At 43.1% G+C, this 22,554-nt stretch overlaps 1 protein-coding gene and 1 long non-coding RNA gene across 2 annotated transcripts; one reads left to right on the top strand and one right to left on the bottom strand.

Annotated features, from left to right (window-relative positions):
• Nucleotides 1-10,460: 10,460 nt before the first annotated feature.
• TENT5C (terminal nucleotidyltransferase 5C) lies at nt 10,461-16,929 on the bottom strand. Its single transcript, XM_084617190.1, has 2 exons — nt 16,826-16,929; nt 10,461-13,203 (listed from the first exon to the last, which is right to left on the bottom strand). Exon 2 carries the CDS (start codon nt 13,174-13,176, stop codon nt 12,004-12,006), a length of 1,173 nt encoding a protein of 390 aa, XP_084473316.1. The 5' UTR covers nt 13,177-13,203; nt 16,826-16,929; the 3' UTR covers nt 10,461-12,003.
• Nucleotides 16,930-17,032: 103 nt separating this feature from the next.
• LOC311526846 lies at nt 17,033-21,843 on the top strand. The gene is made up of 3 exons (XR_014713177.1): nt 17,033-17,283; nt 19,281-19,406; nt 21,087-21,843. It is a non-coding gene; the product is annotated as an uncharacterized lncRNA (long non-coding RNA).
• Nucleotides 21,844-22,554: the final 711 nt, after the last annotated feature.

Below are 22,554 nucleotides of genomic sequence, written 5' to 3'. Positions count from 1 at the left end.
CAGTTTTAAACATCTACACCACTGGCCAGAGTTCAGCTCTGGGTCATAATTTTGCTCCAGCTCTCCAAAGCAGACATGCCATTATACCCTGGGGCCAGAGTGATCCCTCGAGTAATTCCATGAATTGGGTCCAGGGGGCTAAGTCCTGTTCAAGGATGCACATTCCCATTTAAATGAGTGGTGGCTGTGTGTCATGGGGCTGTATTCAAGGTCAGATTTAGAGCAATACAATCAATAACCCAGAAGCTGCAGTTATATTTGCCAGTCTGTTAAGGGTTGATTTACGCTACCCTTAGCAGAACTTCTACTGGAGTTAGAGAGTTTTGAGCGTAGCTGGATGGCAGGATCAGCCCCAAAAGCCTGAAAACAAACCTGCACCTTGCTTTAAGAAAAATCACCTGGCAGGGGAGGGGGGGCGGAGGGGGAAGAGAAATGCACTCATGTGCTCTGTAAAAGCTACATCTGCCCTGGCAGTGATTCACTAATGTGAGGTTTTAGAGTAACAGCTGTGTTAGTCTATATTCGCAAAAAGAAAAGGAGTACTTGTGGCACCTTAGAGACTAACCAATTTGTTTGAGCATAAGCTTTCGTGAGCTACAGCTCACTTCATCGGATGCATACTGTGGAAACTGCAGAAGACATTATATACACATGAAACAATACCTCTTCCCACCCCACTCTCCTGCTGGTAGTGGGGTGCTAAAGTGCTCACTTTCCTTACAATGTGTATGATAATCAAGGTGGGCCATTTCCAGCACAAATCCAGGTTTTCACACACCCCCCCTTTTTTTCCCCCCAAAACCATACACACAAACTCTCTCTCCTGCTGGTAATAGCTTATCCAAAGTGACCACTCTCCTTACAATGTGTATGAAAATCAAGGTGGGCCATTTCCAGCACAAATCCAAGTTTAACCAGAACGTGAGGGGGAGGGGGGTAGGAAAAAACAAGGGGAAATAGGCTACCTTGCATAATGACTTAGCCACTCCCAGTCTCTATTTAAGCCTAAATTAATAGTATCCAATTTGCAAATGAATTCCAATTCAGCAGTCTCTCGCTGGAGTCTGGATTTGAAGTTTTTCTGTTGTAATATCGCAACTTTCATGTCTGTAATCGCATGACCAGAGAGATTGAAGTGTTCTCCGACTGGTTTATGAATGTTATAATTCTTGACATCTGATTTGTGTCCATTTATTCTTTTACGTAGAGACTGTCCAGTTTGACCAATGTACATGGCAGAGGGGCATTGCTGGCACATGATGGCATATATCACATTGGTGGATGTGCAGGTGAACGAGCCTCTGATAGTGTGGCTGATGCTATTAAGCCCTGTGATGGTGTCCCCTGAATAGATATGTGGGCACAGTTGGCAACGGGCTTTGTTGCAAGGATAGGCTCCTGGGTTAGTGGTTCTGTTGTGTGGTATGTGGTTGTTGGTGAGTATTTGCTTCAGGTTGGGGGGCTGGCTGTAGGCAAGGACTGGCCTGTCTCCCAGGATTTGTGAGAGTGTTGGGTCATCCTTCAGGATAGGTTGTAGATCCTTAATAATGCGTTGGAGGGGTTTTGAATGTGAAGTGTTTTGAGATCCTTGGATTAATGGTAAAATAGGCAGGCTAAGTACTATTATGACTAGCAAATGTGCTGGTGAAAGCAGGAATAGGTAGGTTCTCAATCTCAACCCACCCCGCTAGAAAATTCAAGACCTAGGGTACATGGCAAATCTAAGATTTAGGGACTTTTGCTACTAAAATAAGTGAGAATACTAAATATTTCTTCTGTTTGCACCAGGTGACTGCAGCAAAAATAAATGTCTGCTCCCAAAATCTCGCATCTGGGCCTCCGCAACAACTAAACCTGTATCTACTAAAATGTATTTCAAGACACCTGCAGGTTTCAACATTGCCCAAAATAATATTGCACACCATGGTAACAATAAGAACAATTCTCAGACCAGTGATAGCTTTGTGTTACTTATGGCAATATAAGGACCTATTTCTCAAGAGAAGAGTATTACACCATTTTATCAAATGGAAATTGAGGCCCAGTGTACTTATGAACCTTATGCAAGATCACCAAGCAAGTCAGCAGCAGAGATAGGATTAGAACACAGAACTGTCTGGCTCCATCCCTATTTGGAACACTTCACTTTGTAGAGCCATTCCCTGGCTTGTATCATTTAAATGGCAGGGATAGTAGTAAGAGGATGAGTAGGCAATGAGTTCTGCATTCAATATAGCACTGAATCTGCTTGTATTTACATCATAACCAGTTCTTGGATCAATCACTGGATGGAGCTTTTCTATCCAGAGCCTAGGTGGATGGCAGAACTGGTACTAGATTAGCAGTCTGTGCGTGGCCCTTTCTCAGTACAACACAAACAAAGACAGGAGTAAGCACACTTTTCATATCAGACTTCAGATGCAGATAAAATCTCAAGTACCCACAAATTGCATATAAGTTCCAAGGTCAAGATATCCTGGTAGGACAGAAGCCTACTCATAATACTAACCCTCAAAGACTTAAATAGAGCTATGCTGGAGCCAGGGACTGGGTTGCATAGACTCAGTTTCAGGGACTTCAGCTTCTGCATGGGTGGTGTCTAACACACTATGATCAGTAGTAGGAGTTGCCATGAGGTATTTAAGCGTACTTTCACTGCCCATTTCCTACTAGCAGATATTAGGGGTTTTTCAATCCTTTCATCACGAACTATGCCAGTACTCTTAGAAACCATGAAGTCCTATACGTTTCCAAAATGCCCACCTGCAGCTGCTCCTCAGCTTTAGGAGCAGAGTAACAATGATTTGGCAGGATCACATATGTTTGCCGTAAATACATTAGTATCTGGCACTTGGTCCTCACCATCACCCCAGGTTCCTTTGAATATAGGTGTGGCAGATGAAAGGTAATCAGATGTGGTTCTTTGCAAACAACTTTCTAAATCCCCTCAATTGAAGCATAAGGGATTCATGGCGGTGCAGAGAGGAGGTTAAGAAATCCCTCTTTTCCATAGCCTCCAAGTCCTAGCCAGCTGACCTAGTTGGAGAGTGAGCAATCTGTTTTTGAAAGTTATCTGCTGTAAAGCCGCATGCTATTTTGTGGAAGCAATCAAGTAAAGCTTGAATAATTTTTCTGTTGAAAAGGCAGCTTTCAGGAAGAAGAGATGTATTTTAATTTGTCATTTATCCTTCAGCCACCCCCACATACAAATAGTCCGTCACACACAGGGTGTGTTCTCACATCTGCCCTGCACCACACTATAACTGGTTAGGAATGTTGTATAGGATTTAGCTGATGCACCCAATAAAGCAAGTTATACCAGTCCTTTTTCTCATTTACATACCTAACCAGAGTGAAATACACCTTTGTTACATTGAAGATGGGTTATTTTCATGTCTTATACCTTGACCTGACCCTGGAGGGCACCTGCAAGTTACAGCTGAATCAACACAGAGAATCATCAGTTAAGTGGCTGTTTGAACTTAATCCATAAGGATCAACATGATTCTGTAAAGGGAAAAACTGCTTGTATGATGAAAAAACGTAAAGATTTGATCCTACACTATACATATGTGAAGAGCTGCTATACAAGATAAAGTAAAATGACTGGGGGTGCTATAGATACCATTCTACAATGAGACATAGCTTTTGTGTTATTCCTGTGGAGAAGCAGGAGTAAGGCCAATGTGGTTGCAAGGTTTTACATATAAGAACAAGAATGGAGAGGCTGGTACACCAAAACAAGAAATACAAGTGAGGACAGAGGGAGGTTTCACATGAGATTAAAAAGTGAGGCAGAAATAAGACGGGACTATTCAGGGTGGCCAGAGCTGCAAAGAATGCTCTTGCACTTCTGTAATACTGCGTCTGATGATCTTAGAGTGACAAGATAGCAAATGTGAAAAATCAAGACAGAAGGTGAGGGGTAATAGGTGCCTGTAAGAAAAAGTCCCAAATATCAGGCTGTCCCTCTAAAATCGGGATACCTGGTCACCTTAGATGAACTTGACTAGAGGAACAAAAGGAAAAGTTGTGATAGAGTAAGGAGGAGGAAGTGGAGGTGAGAGAAGAGCCATAACCTTAACACATACATGGTTTCCTCCCTTGCCACATCAACTGGCAGCACTAAAAACAACCTGGAATCTGAAAGTCAAGCTAGGTTCTTTCTGGCTCACACATCCACAATAAAGATCCTGCTCATACAAATTAATTAAGACAAGTCTTATTTTTGCATGAGCTAGAGGAGAACCTAGCTCCTGCAGCTATATTCACCCTGGAGCACTCACACAGTAATAGGTTTCAGTTCTTTTATAATGCTTTTTATACACAATTCGTAAATTGTTCAGTCAATAGTCAGCAGCTATAACTGAACCCATATAAGAAGTGTATCATGGTGCTATTTTTAGACTAGAACCATGATTTGATGTGCTAGCATTCCTGATAGCATGCTAGATCTTTGAGAGATAAAGGAGGAAGACTTTCTCTGCTGGATCAGGGACAACAAAAGCCTACATTAATTTGCAATCTTGCATCTAAAGGCGACAATGTAGAAGCATGCAATAAGTTAAGAGCTATGCTGAGGTTCTCCAGCGCTAGTTCAGATTGTTTCTGTAAAGTAGAGTCTACCCCCCCTCGACTCCAACGATGAACATGGGGATGAGTCATTAGCATCTGCTGGCTCACTGCCAGGGAAAGAGTAATACAGCTTGTTAATAGAGGCTATACGGGCTATCATAGGCTGTAGGAAAGATGTGTAGCTTTTTCCAAGCCTCTGCTGTCTCTTGGTTAGGTCTTTAGGGGAAGGATCAGCTTGTTTCAGATCAAAGGTAATGAACACACTGCTGAAGTCCTGTTCCTCTTGAACCTCTCCAGGAGTTTTAAGACACCACCACCAGGTGATCTAGGGCTCTGAAGCTTGATCAAGAGGCCTAGCTCATCACTACTGAAGTGCCTGGTGGAGCATTACTTTAAGAAAGGTGACATTTTCCCCCATACTCAGAGGATGGAAGAAACTTGAGGCTTTTGGTTTAGATCCCTCCCCTGTAATGAGAGCAAAGGGATGAAACAAACAATAGACTGGCATGGAAGGGCTGCCTCTAGTTTCCTTTAGAGACTTGGCTTCTTTCACTGTTGTGGGTAGGCCCAGTAAAATGCCATCAACAGCTCATGACTACTCAAGAAGATGCCTCTCATCGTGAGGTATAAGCGTTGTTTAGCTTCCTTCTTGCCATTCCTGAGGCCACCAGGGGAACTGAAGCACAGAAAATGGTTTAGTGTGCACCACCTGTCCCAAGAAGGAAGCATAAGCCATTTGTCTTCTTCCCCCCCACCACATTTTACCTTCCCCCTCCTGCCCACATGAGACCATTGCATAGGGTCTGGAGACAGACTAGTATTACTACCCCTGGATCAATGAGTAAGTTTACAAGAAGCCTAACTGGCTAGGGGGAGGAGATTAGTCCCTAAATGAGGTCAGCTATAGGAGTTCTGCCATAGTGGGCCCAGGAAGGTGCCTACCTCAACTGTTCAGTAAATAAACCCTGTTGAGGCCAGTAGGATGAGCTAGTTCCTCCTTATTAGAAAGGAACATAATCTGACTTGTGTTCCAGTGCTGTTGGTTCTCCTCAACTTTGTTCAGATACATGACAAATCTCTTCCATTTCACCTCCATTGTAAAGATCTTACCACTCCTAAATTATGGTTCTTTTCCCAAGTGACTGAATGGAGAGGGATGAATAGCCTCCTCCCCCTAGGGACATGAAACAGTTTGTACTCATTACCTGCTACACCCAAGAGCAGACCAGTGACATGAAGTTGCTTTTTGCTATATATTCAAGCTATTAACTTAACACTGTTCCACATGACTTGATATTTGGAACATTTGCCTAGTTTTATACCCATCTATTGTTACCAGACAATAAGTAGACCTTAGCACACAAGCGGCAACATTAAATGACAGTGGAGTCCTTAAGTTTTTATTTGTCCAAGAAACTCAAAGGCATAGTTAAGGTCCAACATCCAACATTTTTATTTTAAACATAACAAAATAAATTTGAGATCACAGTGCATGGGAGTGAGCACGTTAAAAGTGACCAACCATTCTGAGATAGGCCCTACTTAAGCACTGGGGGCTCATTATAAGTTTGAAAATCCTCCAGAGACTACACCAAGCTGTGCCAACTCCCCAACCCCATCTCAAATTAAAAATAAAAATAAAATCAGTTTCTCCCAAGTACCCCCGGGCAGGTTTCTGGAACTGGCTTTTAAACAGTTTGCTATTAAAACAAAAAAGCCACTTGTTGAGGACAAATATAGAACAGGCTCTCCCAGACCTAAAGCAAGAATATCACATCACTTTAGTCAGTTAAGGAAAAAAGAAAACAACTATTCTAAATGCCTCAAGTGAGTGGCTGTTTCACCTTCCATTTACACATGAGGAACAAAAAGAGAACGAAGTTCTGACCTTTAATTTTTCCAGTGTCCATGAATGCAGCCCAGTTTTCCTTTCAAAAGCCCTTTAGTCCAATCAAAACGAGCTATAGACTAATACATTTTAACTACTGTGAAGAGCAACAGGTAAGCAAGACTTCAGCACTTGGAAGCACTAGTTAGTCTTCCCATCAGATATTACCAAGGCTGAGAATGTTCCTCTGAATGCCCAAACTTGGCCTGGACTCTGAGCCAACTGTGACAGGAACTGGTTTCCTGTTACTCTTGTTTCCTGCCACACAAATACTACACCCTGATCCAGTGCAGTGTGGCATGTCCCTCAGTAAAGGAGAGGGAATATTCCAAGTTGATGGATGGGCTGAAGGCTTATATTTGAGTTTCCTTTTAATTTAAGATTATTTCTCTTCTAAGTCTCTGTTCAAACCTCTCAATGAACAGGAAGTCAAGAGTTATCACATCATTAGTCAGCAATAGAAACCCCTGAAATATAGGCAGTATGTAAATACCAAGTGCTTGTCTCCAACAGCAGGTCACTCTGGTATGAAAATTGGAGTTATTTCCATTATAAAGTTTGTTCTGAGGGGTGAAAATTTCAGCTAAAATTAAAGCAGCTAGTATTTGAACATAAGTATAAAAAAATCAGAAGTGAATAGGGCATTTAGAGGTAGGGTCACCGCCTGCTTCCTTAAAAAGCATGCTTTAGCCGCCAGTCTAACTGATAACTGGATACGCAGAGGATAAATACGGTAACATTTGCTCTTCCCTTAATTTGCAATAAAGGGGAAATGCTGCTGTCCTCACACCAGTTCAGAGTAGCTATGAATCACACAGAGGTGGTCATTCAGAATACCTGTTGTGGTCTAAATGTTTGGGTGCACTAGCCTAATGTGCATGAACAGTTCATTGGAGCAGTAGCTCCGCTTCCTCTAAAAAAAAAATTTGGGGGGATGGGAGAGAAGAGATACAATGAAGTCTTAGGACTTCTCTACACTTCACTAAGCACTACCAACACCAACAGGAGAGCTTGTCCCATCAGCATAGGTACTCCACCTCCCCAACATGGAGTAGTTATGGTGATGGGACAAGCCCTCCCATCACTACAGTACTGTTGGCACCAGGCGTTAGGTCAGTATAACTATGTCACTCAGGGGTGTGGATTTTCTACACCCCTGAGCAACGTAGCAATACAGACATTAGTTGATAGTACAAACCAAGCCTTAGGAGTAGAGATTAGATTTCAAGAGGGCATACTGCCTATAGTTAAGGCTACATTGCAATCGGGGTGACTGCAGCATGTGTATGTCCACACATCCTGCAGTCACTCCCGATTGCATGTAGACACACTCTTAGTCTCAAGTCAGGCTAGCCCAGCAAAACTGGTAAACAGATTCTCCTGGGGCTCAAGTGTTGTTTAGACTATAAGTTACCTGGCTGGTGTTTCTGAAGACTTTTGTGAAGCTACTCCTGCAACAGTGAGCTGTGATAGTTCTAGTGTAAGATTTGAGTTCTATTCAAATGGAAGTTTTGCTTCCAGTATCCAGGCAGGCGGTATTAACTATTGCAGTTCAGCCTCTTACCCCACATTCAACCTGCACTTGAACCAGAAGCATGCAATGGCAGCACAAAGCCTAGTTGCAAAGGCATCATTAATACCACCAAGGGAGACTGAATCAAGTGAGCAGCCTAAAGTTAGGTTAAGGCTTCTACTTAAACTCTTCCCAGTGCTCATTCTCATGTTACCCAGTGCTAAAAAAAGACGGACTTACAAAATTAGATAAGCCAGTGAATAGGTTGCCAAGAATACTTTGAAACAGAGAAAAGCTGGACTAGTAGTAGCACCCTATGCGAGGCTATTTATTACTCCAGCTCTACCGCACCATTAAGCCAGGATTGCTGTGGAGCAGTACAGAGGAAATAAAGTACATTCTAGCAATACTCTTTTGCCAGTGCCAGTGGTGAGCCTGGCAGAGCTAGATATGGCTTTGAGACCTTAATTTTAGGAAGGCAGACTGGGGGGGGTGGGGAAGAGTATTTCAACATATAAAAATTAAAGCCAGGAAGCTGGCAATAAGGAAGATACTGAGCCAGGGTCACCATCTAGCATGTGGCTCTGCAACTCAGGAATCTGGTTACTACACCAGCACTTTGAACAAGGGGAAACAAAACAAAGTTTCCTGAAACTAGAGCTTAGCTACCCTGGCTCCAGAGGGATCCATAGCCTTTTCCTCTGGCTTTCTTCCTCTCCTAGAAAGATGGTTTCCCTTGCTAGGTAACTTCCTGGCAGCCAGATTTCTGGCCTTGATTCCCCCCCACCTTTCTGAGTTTAGGGTACATACAGCAATACCACCTAGCCAGATCTGCAGTAGTAGGATTTATTACAGTTAGTAAGACTTTAGGACTAGATTTTTTGAGAGATCTCAGCAGTCAGCAGCTCTCAGAAGAGTGGAGTTGTACACATAAGAATCTGCCTACTTCCTTCAGGCATCAGAACAGGAGCAAAGGTATGTGGGTTTTTTTGTTTTGTTTTCTTAAAGATCTAGCCCTTAGATCCTACAAGAGAAAACAGCTTTGACTCATATACACATCTATTTGAGACTGAAAGAAACGTGCCCCTTTCAGGAAGGGGGTTGGTATTAAAGTTAGTATAAAGGATAAGTTCAGGTATTGATAACAGAGAGACTAAAAACCATTAAAAAGGGACAATATTTGAGGTATAGTTTTACTCTTGTGATCCTCTTAAGAGAGTTCTCCTCCTCCCTTATTAGTGGTCCTTGTTAGTGGCACTGGAGAACCCAAAACTACCCGTGTTTGATTTACTCCTGTACACCACTTTTGGTAAGCTTACTTGCCTGGTCTGAAGATTTTGGCTTTAGACGACAAGGTAGATTGTCAGTAGATTTGGTAACCACAGGAACTTTAGAAAAAGAGGACTAAGTTTTCAAACTGGTTCAATCTTTCTTTCTGAACATGGCAAGGAAACGCCACACTTAGACGCACAAGTAAAGATTTTTTAGGAGTAGGTGTCTTCATTTATACTTGGCAGCATAAAGTAGTGCTGAGCACCTAGAAGCCCCCCAGTTAAGTCAATGAAGTTGCTAGATACTCATTTTTGAAAGTCAGCTGTTTGATATTTAAAAGAATGCTTCAGGTTAAGCTCAAGTTTATTCTTCTCTACTTTAGACTCCTACCTAGCCATGGTTATGCTAACTGAATAACTAAAACTAAGCGTTTCATATTTTACATCTGTCCTGCTGAAGTGGTCCTTATGAGTCTGCCATCCAAGAGTCAGACATACCGATAGCTTTTTATTGGAGGAGGAATTTTATCCTTTTGAGAAAGGGGCATTAGAGGAATTTTATTCTAGCAAGAAACAGCCTTCTCTGGTTGTGCCAGAGGAGTGTTGCCCAACCACTGCTTTTGCCCTTCACCTTTAGTTCTGAAGATTTGGGTCCTCATCTTACTTTCTACTTCATTCTGTAGAGAAGTTTGAATCCTGTGCTTAATACTTGACAGTTAAGCTATTGCAATTCCAGATATTGAAGTATCACCCCAGGCTCAAACAGGAGAAGACAGATGTAACTTCAACTTACTGAAGATGGTAAGAAAAGTTATGCAAAGCCAGGCTTAAATATTGGCTAAGTCTATTTGAAGGTTACCATGTGTAGGTTATCATTTTACCCTCTTTCCACTTCTGGGAAAGAAAAGCTAAGACTGCCAGGTCCTCTGCTGGACTGTACTTAATCCATGTTTCACTACTAGGCATCTAAATAATCATATGGGTTAATGTGCCAATAAGCTTCCTGACCCTCCTATGGAGAACTCTGGAAGATTTGGGATTTTTAGCCTTTGGTTAGGTCTACACTACAATTAGACACCCACTGTCAGCTAGCTCAGGCTGCAGGGCTGTAAAATTGCAGTGTAGATGTTTGGCCTCAGGCTCTAGCCTGAGCTCTGGGACCCCATAAGGTGGGAGGATGGTCCCAGAGCCCAGGCTCCAGCCTGAGCCCAAACATCTACACTGCAATTTTACAGCTTCAGCCCCTCAATGGGTGTTTAACTGCAATGTAGACATGACTCTTCTCTATTGGTTAGGAAGGGTCAAGACAAGCTAAGCATCCACCATTTAACTAGATTCAAGACATACTCCTTTGAAGAGCAATCCTCCCCTTCATAGAAAAGGGGTCTCCACTTCAGAGATTACTCAGAACACAGTATGGCCTGATTTCTGCCTTATTCAGTCTTTGTGCTACACTATTTAACAATCATATGAAGTTGCAGTGAAGACAGAGGAGAATTTGAATAGGTCTCCAAACAGCTTATCTGATGCTATGAACTTGTGAAAGGGCTATTGTTGAACTCTGAAAGGAGCATTTTCAGTTTGAGACAGGAAATTATTAGATTAGTTTCTGTAAGGGAAAGGGTTTGGTCCTGCCCAAAGGTGTACAGGAATATATGCATTTGTATGAGGCACTTGGTAAATATCTAAATATATTTGAGAAAAGGTTGGGTGTTTGGAGTGTGCCATATAGGCACACCTCATCCTACAATTTAGGAGAAAAAACATGCTCTCTTAGTACTGTACATGGTGGTGAGGAAAGGGCATATTAAGCTGAGCTTTAGTATAGGAGGTGTGCTATTCCTATTGGAACCCTGTGAAAGACATTCCTGGGAAGGGTTGCCCAGTCAAAAAAGGGTTCCAGTTCCTTTAGAAGGGCAGGCTTCAGACAATTTTTTTTTTACCCAAACATTGTTTCAATACTTGTAATTGTTTTTGAAGCTTTAATTGTGTTAAGGACTTCAGTCTTTAGTACATAGGAGTTAACATTCTGGGGAATTGGTCAGCTGAGAAATTCTCTTCTGAAACTTGACACCCAAAGAGTATTTCAAACCTGCCCCACTGTCAAACTCCTCAAGAAATCAATTTTCAACTCTAGAAAAGCAATACACAGCTACTGCAGGAACCAGTAAATTCTGGAGCCCCCCCATGAAAAAGGACAGTGTCCCTACAGTGACCCATTCTGTAAAGCCAGAAAGTACAAGATGCTCATGCACAGCATGAGCTGTTAGGGGGAACAGCTTATGCAAGAGCTTCCAATGGAAAAAACTGACCAGGACTTGAGACTGAGGGAGTGTAAAGTGAGCAGGGGAGGCAATAAGGAACACACAGAATGATCTTGTTGCTACTCTAGGACAGAATGTCTTTGGTTCTGTACAAGTTATTCTCAGTTTCCTCTCAGTATGCAGCTGTATTACAGTACCTAAATCAAATGTGCAACAGCCATGTCCTCAAAAATTTATAACTAACTAATTCCAAACATGAGGCCATAGGATCCCTTCCCCTAACAAAAGGGCAATAAGGCTTCTTGTGGCTTTTGTACAGAGGGTCCTGAAAGGTGCTTTTTTTTTTTAAAGCCAGGAACCTAGTGGTGTGATCACACTGCACACCAGGGAAACAGCAGAGCCAGAGGTAAGCCACAGATCCCCTTTAGAAAGCCTCTGGTGATTAATGGTTCCCACCACAAGATTCCATTTAAGAAATGCTCAAGTTAGAGATTAGTTACAAGGCAGCCAGGTGGGATAAGACTGGCTATAGGGGATGGGAGAGTTTGCAATATAGTAGTTGCTGAAGTTCCCATCGCTGACATAGGGTGCTGGCTGATAATAACAGGTAACATTAGTGGCATTAGGTATGATGTTTTGTTCTGCCAACACTCTAAGTGCTAGCAGCGAGATCAGGTTGAGAGTCTGTCTCCGCTCATGTCCCATGAGGCACACTGTGCTTGAATTTACCACCCTGCGCAGGATCATGAGATAGTCATATTTGCTTCTCTCCTCTTTGGAGAAGTGGTTCTGGAGGTAAGTCTCCAGTTTGCGCTGCTGATCCAGGATGTCAGGGAAGTCTATGAAGAACCGGGAGCACATGTAGCGCTCTAGAGTTTTAATCTCCTCCTTGTCCATAGGCTGGAAATCCCGCACTAAGAGGTTGCTGTACTTCAGGAGCCCACCACCTCTGATCTCCTCAGGATTCTTGGTAGCTATCAGTCTGTTTCGGAGGTGGTCAAAGGCTGCCTCAAAGTCTCCATACATACTCTCTCCAATTACAGTTGGATGGAAGTGCTCCGACATCGGATTTTCTGAGCAGTCATAGTAAAAAAGCAAGGCATCTAGTATGATTTGGAAGGAGTCCACACTGAACTCAAACTGTCGTCGTATGCGATCTACAAACTTCAGCTCTACATTCCTGCCATGTTTGTTGGAGAGAGATATTAAGCTCCATCGGTCCGTCTCTGTGGATACTTTCACTAGCTTCTGGATGTAGGCTTCTTTCAGTGTCATTGGGCTGATTTTTAGTTTGCTCACCCCCTCTGGCAAGAAGTTTAAGAGGGACCGCAACACCACATCTCGGACTAGCTGAAACTCAGCTTCAGTTGGAAGGGACACTTGAAAAATTAGGTCCAGATCTTTGCAACCCAGTCCATTATCCTTGACCAAGACGTGACCAGCTGCAGAACCATTCAGCCGGACATCGTGTACTTGGATGCCTGCCTCATCCAGCCTGTTGCGAACAGTCTGAACAATGTCCTTCAGGGTTATTTTCAGTGTTGGGAAGTTGCCCCGTCCATGGATTGGAACCACCTCTGTCAGAACCTCATGCAGACGGCTGACCTGCTCCCAGCTCAGTACACTGCATGACATGCAATCAGTATTACTTCCTTTGCCTGCCATTTTAGAGTTTGATCTTCTCCAAAGAAGCTGGAGGGGAAAGAAAAATATTAAGTCAGATTTCACTGTTATCACAGAGCACAGGCTATACATCCAGGAAGTTAGTCTATTCATATCTTCATTATACACAGTACTTGAAAAGCCATCCACCTACACCCCAATAGTGATCTCTTTCTGAAGAGATATTTAGTCTGTCTTGTGGTAGACAAAAGTAGTTTCATGCTCAGTTTTGCTGCGAAAGACTTTTGTTAGCAGCTGACCTACCGTCAGCTACAATCCTACATGCTGCTGCATCACGACAAAAAACTTGTCTTTTGAATTAGATTAAGGGCCTGAATTTCATAGGGACTGTAAATCCACAATGCCAACTCAAAATTCAGCACTTCTGAAGATCAGATCCAAGATATTTCTATTTAGAGCTGAAATAATTAGATTTCACCTCCAATTGCCATGATGCTGGAAAGCAGACTCAGTCTGTACCTTATCACACCCCAGTTAAAGAAATCCAACCCCACTGAGCTCAAACTCAAATTCTTACCACTCTAAAAGTTCCAAGATATTTCAGGATTCTGAATGCAAGCTGAAACTACACTTCAGTCATATAAAAGCTAAAGCCCCGACATTACTCTAGTCTCACCCTGGTCCTCAAAAGAGAAGTCATTAGTTACAATGCATAACTATTTTTGAAATTACTGATATGCTTGCACTGACATTTTGCCTCAATTGTGAAGGAGCTAGCATGAATTCAGTTAAATGCTATTAAGGGTCACATAATGACAGTATCTCACCTAGTTTTATGCAAAGGTGTTTCTAACCTCAGCAGCTTGATGTCAGGCAGCAAGTCTGATAATGCCTAGTCTTAGTCCAGACCTTTTGAAGTCTGTTGTGTTGAAGTTGAACAGACTTACATCTTACTTGCCTAAATAGCTTTATTTGAAAATGTTAGACACTTATGGCTCTAGTATTCAACTCCAATTGATATTAAGTTACATATAAAGACACAGGGGAAACAGACACCTTAGGTTTCCATTGTGGCCAGATGCTTTTGCCAATCAAGGCCTGGTCTGTTGCTCCATCTTGGAATGCTCAAGGAGGCTGCACATGCAGCTGCAAGAACTGGTGCAGCAAAGGTATTCATTCAATAGTAAACACCTCTTAGAAGCAGAAGGTCTTACATGCATTACTAATCTTGTACCTTCCTGTCAAAGAGCCATTGCAATCACACTGCAAGGAGGAGAGGGTTTTTCAGGCAAGAGATGTGGCTATCAGAACTGCAGGGTTCTATACCCACTGTCCTTCAGCCTTAGTGTGACCTTGGCCAACTCATTTCACCTATGTCCCCACTCGCCATCTGTAGAATGGGGATGACCCCTTACACACGGGACACTGCGAGGCTAAGTGCATTTGTGAAGTGCTTTGAGGTCTTGGGTGGAACTTACTACAAAGACCTGATAACATCCTCTCATGCATGCATAGCGCTCATTTAGTTCAGTGGGTATGACGGGTCCCCAAAAATGCTAAGACCACTGTCTAAATGGATCACTGGCAAGCTCTCTAATGACATTCCATCTTTGGATCTCATTTACTGATCAGCCCTAAAATATTTAGTGAGCTCCTCAGATCCAGATGACACTGCTGCTCCTGAGTCAGAGCAAGGCAAACACAGGCCAAGATATCAAACCTTCTGGCAACACTGCATGGATTAATTGGATCTCCTTGGACACCTCAAAAAGATAAGGAAGAACACCTACATGGCCCGTTTTGCTAGACCTACATAATTACTTCAGTCATCAACATTCTATGCCATATTATATCTAATTAGAGAGAATATATTTTCATTTATGCCACAAGTGTTTAGATGCTCCATCTGGGACAGACTTCCCCCTCCCATGTCAACACTAGTAACATTAAGTAATGTCACTTTTGGACCCAACTGAAGTGAAAATAGTATGTAGAATTCTAGCAAAATAAAAAACTTTGTGAACTTTCTTTGGTACTGCTATTCCTGCTTTCAGGACACTTCTAGATGGAAAGTTAGTTTAGTGCTGCTACTACTGTCAGTTTCCTCAGAGGAATTTCTACAGTTGTGTAGAATTTAAACCCTAGGATTGTTAAAATCAGAAGCCTCTCACATCTAGGTCACTGGTTGTAATCATGTACAGATTAGATGAGATGTTAACTGGTAGTGGTTTAGTGACAACTGACCCAGCTGTCTTAGACTAGTTTCTAATAGGTTTGGGACATCAGAGCTGATTAAGGCATAGTTTACATTTCAGTAACTTCCATCCTAAAATTCTTTATATAAAGCAATGTGATATTAGAAGTAGCCTATGCCCTACCATGGTTCTAGACCTAAAGCTAGAGAAACTAGCTTAAGATAAATCTAGTTTTTAGACTCTCTGGAGAATTACAACAGGCTGAGATTTTTAATTTGCCCAATGAACCATTTGTATTACCTTGTAATAGTCATTAGTATAAAACATAGGAGTACTTTGTGTTACAGCAAAGAATATTTCTTAGACAAATAAGTATTATTTGATAGAATGACAAACATTTTAGTTGTTAACTGCAGGTATACTCAGAATGCATTTGCTATGGCATTACATAAGTGTGGTGAATAGCAATATATATTAGAAGTGCAGAAACAAGCTTGTTGTATCTTATATGATCTTTAAGAATACAAGGAAAGCACATTTGCTGGTCTACACTTGGTTTTAGTAACTAGACAATGACATAGGTAGATGTGTTGACATAACAGCTGCAGCTACAAGCTTGATAATTTTAAATGCACAAGCTATTATACTTCTGCACACTAGGTTCATCATCACTTGCTCTATATAGTGCAGCTACTGTTACATACAGTAAAGTTGCACTCTATATTGTATTACTTCAAGCATGTTGGGTATTATTGCAACCAAAATTTGTACATCTGTGTTTCCCTCATTATAGAGGCACACAAAGTCATACCAAAATATGCCCAGTGTTTGTTTCATAGATGCCAAGGCCAGAAGTGACCACTGCCGATGTAAAATCCTCCTGTGCACCAGCCCTGAATATTTGTTCCCCATGTAGGTACTTTTGGGTCACCCCTTTACCTTCAGTAAGTTACCATCGCCCTTAGTCCCCCATGCAGGGATCTTGTTTAACGACTCACATGTAACAGACGTGTTTCCCCAGACTGTCTAACCCCCTTTGCCAGACATGCTGTGTCTTCACTGAAGACAGACTCCGTGGCAAGCAGGAGGTTTTCAGTTTAGCAATTGAGTTATCAGCGTGCAAAGGTAACTGCTGCAATTGGCTCAACAGCTAATAGGAGCGCGGACAGATCAGCCAATGCTTTAAGTGCGCCCCCGGGAGAACAGTGAAGCCCAGGGTGGATTTTGCTCATGGAGTTGCCTGCACCTGTAACCTGGACGGGGTGTGCGGGGCACCGCCAGGCTCTGCCCTCAGGTGCAGCAAGCACGGGGCCCGCTAGTCTCCCCGGGAGCCGCGCACAGTCCGTGGCCTGCAGCGCAGCCAGCGCCGGCCGGGTGCAGCGCAGCCCGGCCCGCCCACAGGAGCGCAGCAGGGCACCCGTCAGCTCCTCGCGCCCGGTCTTACCGGCTCGCGCGCCGCTCATTAAACGCGGCCGCGCGGAGTCTCATTCACTCACCTGCTCACTCGGCGACACGCGCCTCCGCAACCGCCACTCAAGCCTGTCACTCCGTCCAGCCGCCCCCCAGAGGCCCTATTTATACCCGCTCCGGCCACGCCCCCTCCGGCCGCGCCCACTTAATTTGCATGGCGCACGCGGGCGCCGGAGCCCAGCTGCTATAGGTAGCATCCGCTTTGTAATTGGCCGCCGCCTCGGTGGATCGCGCGTGACGCAAAGCTAGCACGGCAGAGCCGGCGCCCTGGCAACCGCGGCGGATGGATCACGGGAGCGCGCCCCAGCCAGAGCGGCCAGCTTCGCGTTCCGGGAACGCGCCGCCACACTAACGGGCACCGGCCAAGCCAGGCGCCCCGCGGTCGGGGGGCGGGGCTTGGCCTTGGCCTTGGGCCTGGGGGCGGGGACCCACCCCTCAGACACCGCTCCCCGGCCTGTAGCCCCCCGCCGCGCAGCGGGACACCGTAGGGAGATGGAGGCGCGCGGGCGCGTGGGGTGGGGCAGGAGGGGGACGGGGGGCGGGAGGGGGATGGGAGCGCACGCAGGAGGGACGGCGGGGGTATATTGGGGTTCTCCAGGGGGATGGAGCAGGAGAGGGGTGTGGGGGGGATGGGGGCTTAGGCCAGGTGGGATAGGACATCTTGCCTGGGCTTGCTCCGTGTGTGACAGCCATCATCCCCCAGTGAACGGGCCACCTGGCAGGCAGGGGCAGATGGGGATGCCTTTCACCCCGCGCACCAGCCTGCCTGCACCCTCTAACACAGCTGCTCCATCTCATGCCACTGGGAGCCCCAGCCATTTGGGAGCCCCTTGTGGGTACAGAGCACCCTGCGGAACCTCTCCTGAGTGCTGCCCTCACTAGTGCCCTGGATTGTGGTCCAGCAAGGCCCCAGGATGCAAGAGTACTGAATTTGCTTAGACACAGCTCCTAGTTTCCATTCCAGCAACATGATGAGACCTAGAAGGGATGGTCTGGTGAACAGTGCACTGGGCTGGCACTTGGGAGATCTGGTTTCTGTTCCTGGCTCTCCCACAAGTTCTGTGTGTGGCCGTGGCTAATCTGCTATGTGCTTCAGCTTCCCATCCCAAAAATAGGGATAGCACTTCCTTTCCTCCTGGGGTGTTGTGAGGGTAAATCTGTTAATGATTGTGAAGATACTGTAGTGATGGGGGACATATAAGTATACAGATAGATGCTGTGGAGCTGGCTAAGAAAATAATATTAGCCACAACTGAACAGCATGGAAGTGTTGGCCACCATGCCTCGAGACATTTAAGATCCCTGTCTATGGTGAATAAAGGCTGAGAAACAAATGCAGTGGTAGTTACAGATGTTTCAGGTAGTCAAAGTGTGAGGAAGGTGTTCTGCTAGTGAATGAGGCTGACTAGAAAATACGAAGCTTGTACACTGTGATGCATCTTATTCAATGGTGTCCATACAAACAGTGATCTCCAGTAATTACATTTAATAGGTAAATAGCCTTTCTTTCCACTAAAAAGAAAAGGAGTACTTGTGGCACCTTAGAGACTAACCAATTTATTTGAGCATGAGCTTTCGTGAGCTACAGCTCACTTCATCGGAGTAGCTCATGAAAGCTCATGCTCAAATAAATTGGTTAGTCTCTAAGGTGCCACAAGTACTCCTTTTCTTTTTGCGAATACAGACTAACACGGCTGTTACTCTGAAACCTTTCTTTCCACTGTAGAGGACAGACCCTCCTTTTTAGCTGAACTTATGTACATTTAAGACAAATTAATATTTGTGCTAGTAACAAGATTTTATTCTGTTTTCCATATTTAGGGGATAAAAATGCTTTGACTATTTTATTTTTAAAGACATGCTCCTTCTTTGAATAGGTGGAAGAACAGAAAGGCCAAGATTTTAAACTCAATCTAAATGTAAGAAGCCTGGTTTTCAAAAATTGAATAACCAGCAATTTGCACTGACTTCAGTAAGGAGCTGCTTGGTAGTCAGCACTTTAAAAAATCGGGCCATTTAATTTAGGCTCCTAAAAACAAAGATTTAGGAGCCCACCTTTAGGTATTCATTTAGAAAAATGGGAAAGGATCATAGGGAAAGTTAATTGTCTAACTGTGTATATATGTGTAGCTGAGAGCATAGTGATAGCTCAGGATCACAGCATATAGATGTGATTGAATTTTACAGCCACCTCACTCACTGACACACCTTCCATTGGTTAGTATCCTGGAAACCTCAATCCATAAACCTGAAAGAGATTTGAAATTAAAAACAGAATGATGTGTGAAAAACATCTCGGTTTCCTGAATTTTGGACAGAAGATGTTAAACTCCCCCTGGCTAGTGCATAGTATTTTTTTAGTAGTAATTTTGAGACCTGATAAATTAACTAAATCTGATCTGATTCTCATCACAAATAATTTGTTTGATTTCTCTTTCTGGAATAAGCTCCATGTACATGTCTTCTGTCCTCTCTTTTTAGCTGTTCATATCCATTCTGTGCTGTCAGCAACATTCAACTTGATTTTCTCAACTGAAATAGAAACATTAAATAGAGGAAAAATGCTTCAGGAACATCAAAGAAAATGTGGAATAATGGGCTGCTATGGTAGGAGAGAAGTGTTTGCCAAGGCATATGCACTAATACCAAACCACTATCAGAATGAATCAATACGTCGAGATATGGGGCCAATAAGGCTCTGAAATCAGCAGGCTCATGGATATGTTACTAAGGAGTAATTGGGAGTGGGACTCACCATTGCTGATTTAGGAGCATGCTTAAAAATTAAACACTTTCCAGAGGCACAACATTTACTTGCTCACTTGGATTAGCAAATTGTAAGTTGTACTCCACAATGTGATCTGTACTCACGGTGGGCTACATCTCTGTGTTAAAGTTGAGAGTCGCTACAGATTTCATTGTAGAACTCAGGATGCATAGGCATATTATGCATCCAGTGTTTAACCTGATGAAAACATTCTGGAATCTATACTGAGCCTCAGAGCAGGAACAATTTCTATTTTTCATACCTAGTAGAGCCTGTAATGTTCACTCAAAATGCAATCAGTTTAAAGTCATACAGGGAACACCCATCAAAATCCCCACATCTATTAATAGTGCTTTCAGCAGTTTTACACTGCACCTTTAGATGTCTATGAGATTGTGTTTGGTGTGTTGGGGGAGTGTGAATATTCTCTAAATTTGGTAGTCTTGGGGGACAGAAACTAGTGCTTCTATGCAATGGAAAACTCTTCTGAGAATGTCTCTACCACATTCTATCTCTACCAAACTGTGAGTTTCCATAAACTCTGAGGGAAGATGCCAGTCATCATTGCATGAATTCATCCTTCAGAGATGGGGAAAAGAAAAATATATTTAGCAAATATGGTGGGGGAAGCCAAAAACCAGTCATTTAATCACCTTCTTTCCACACACTGTGTAGGCTCCGTTTCCACACCCTGTAGGGTCAGTTTCTTGTCCCTGCTTAGTGGGGAGGCTTTCTGGTATGACTGCACCTGTGAGCCTGTAAATAGTAGAAGATACTTCTATACCAGAACAAGAAAGAGAAGTGGAATTTAGAGAAGAGAAATGGAAATTAATACAAGCTGAAGAGCTTGTTGGTGAGGACAGATAAAAGAAACTAAACATTTATAAAAGCAACGAGGAGTCCTTGTGGCACCTTAGAGACTAATGCCCAAATAAATTTGTTAGTCTCTAAGGTGCCACAAGGACTCCTCATTGTTTTTGCTGATACAGACTAACACGGCTGCCACTCTGAAACCTGTAAACATTTATAGTTTGACTAAACAATAATCACTGGGTACAAGTATCTGAAAGATGTAAACATCAAGCAGCAAGAGGAATTATAAAGTCTGATCTGAGGGGACATACAGGGGAGTAATGGGGTGGACTTAAGAAAAGAAAAATTTAGACTGGTTATGAAGAGAAATTTCCCATCACTGAGGCTTGTAGAAAGCTAGAGAATGGTCTCCCATGAGAAACAAGGCAAGCCCCTTCAGTTGTGTCAGTTAGTTTCAGTTCTGAGTCATAACTACAATTATACTACATCTTCAACCCTACTCCTGCCTCAAGCATTTTTGGATTCTGTGGCAGGAAATGATTTTTGGCAGCAAATTTTCTGGTTTCTTGTGGATTAATAGCAATTTTCATACAACCTGAAAAACACTTTCTAGTTACAATATTTATTAAATATCAATAAAAGCAAAAAGATACAGTATAGAGTTTACTGAAACTACAAATATAAAAATTGTATTCTTGTTACAACAGGCCCACATTTTACAACGTGTGTTTACAAGATCCTTGTTTTACGCCAAATGCTGGTAAAATGAAGGAGATAATTGGAGGAACAATGACCTCATCTCTACTGAAGGCATCTGTCATCATATTACCAAGGTGGAATGGTACACAGTCGTGAGGAGCTACTGGACTCTATTACACAGATTGCAGTAGTGGAGAGGAATGCCTTCTTCCACTTTGACTGATAGGAGACTGTGCCAGTTCCTCTCTGATGAGGATCTAGCCTTTGTGATTCACATCTTTGCACCTTCAAGTTAGTTATTGCAACGCATTCTACATGGAGCAGGTTGGGAGGGCCACATGGAAGCATGACTAGCAAATTACCTTTGACGCAAAAAAGACCAAAGAACATGCATTACATCAGTACTCTCTATGTGCCACTGGTTCCCATTTGGTTCCAGATCCAATTCAAGATTAGAGTCTTAGTTTTTAATGGTCTGGGGTCTAGTTTCCCTCAGGACTGACTCTGGAGATGCTCCAGAAAATGAGGCCAAAAACTGGCTTCCTTTCAGGAAGGGGACAACGCAAGATTCATCTTTTCACACAACCCTTCCTTCAACGATGATGGTATGAAAATGCTCTGGTGATACACCTTGCTGGGGAAAAAAGAAGAAACAAAGAAATGGTGAAAAACACAAAGTAATACTGTCACACAGAATGATGAAGCCTAGATGCCCTTTGTGGGAAAATATTTTTTAATTTACTTTTGTACATAGTGCCCAGAAACCTTGTGATGGTCACATTAAAATTTGTTTAAAGATTAGTAAATTCTTGGATTAAAATTTTTTCCCCATTTGAATCCAGTAATAGGACAACAAATTTATTTTTGGCAGAAGAAAAGCAGTTAAAAACCTTTGTAAATGTCAACGATCTGGCATTACCATTTGCCTTACCTGATGCAAGCTGAATGCAGTGTGTCACTATAAATCTAGGGAAGGTATTTATAAATTGCAAAAGCCTAGAAGTGAGTGTGAGATAGATTAGATAGATCGCACTCTATTCTGTGATAGACAAATAGTTCTGCAGTCAGGGAATAATTCTGTGGAAACATAGAGTACAACATGGTAGACAATACTGAAGACTCAAAGAACAGATAGAACAATACCATCCACTACTTCCATCATAACAAAATCCTCCTTTCTCTAATACCAGAAGCAGCTACAGGGCTTTCACGCTGCTTGGGGGAGATACAGGCATTCTTTCTCCTGTGTTACGGCTGTAGAAAAATATGAAACCTTGGACACATCTGTATAATGTTCTAATGAACTGGTTTGTGTGTGTATGTGTCACTGCCTTCTGTCTGAATGAATCAAAACTCCTCAACTGTATGTCATAGGCCCTGTACTGCTAATACTGAATGGTTGCTTATGCCTTAGTTCAAGTCTCTGGGACTTGTGCCTTTAGAGCAGGAGGATCTCAGTTTTACTCCTGCTGTTGC

The sequence above is a fragment of the Lepidochelys olivacea genome (genome assembly GCF_965140295.1).
Source record: "Lepidochelys olivacea isolate rLepOli2 genome assembly, chromosome: 1".
Classification (NCBI taxonomy): domain Eukaryota; kingdom Metazoa; phylum Chordata; order Testudines; family Cheloniidae; genus Lepidochelys; species Lepidochelys olivacea.
This window is presented reverse-complemented; position numbering and strand designations above follow the sequence as displayed.

Coding starts and splice junctions, on each gene's coding strand:
- TENT5C (XM_084617190.1), bottom strand. CDS start 13,176: ATGGCAGGCAAAGGAAGTAATACTGATTGCATGTCATGCAGTGTACTG.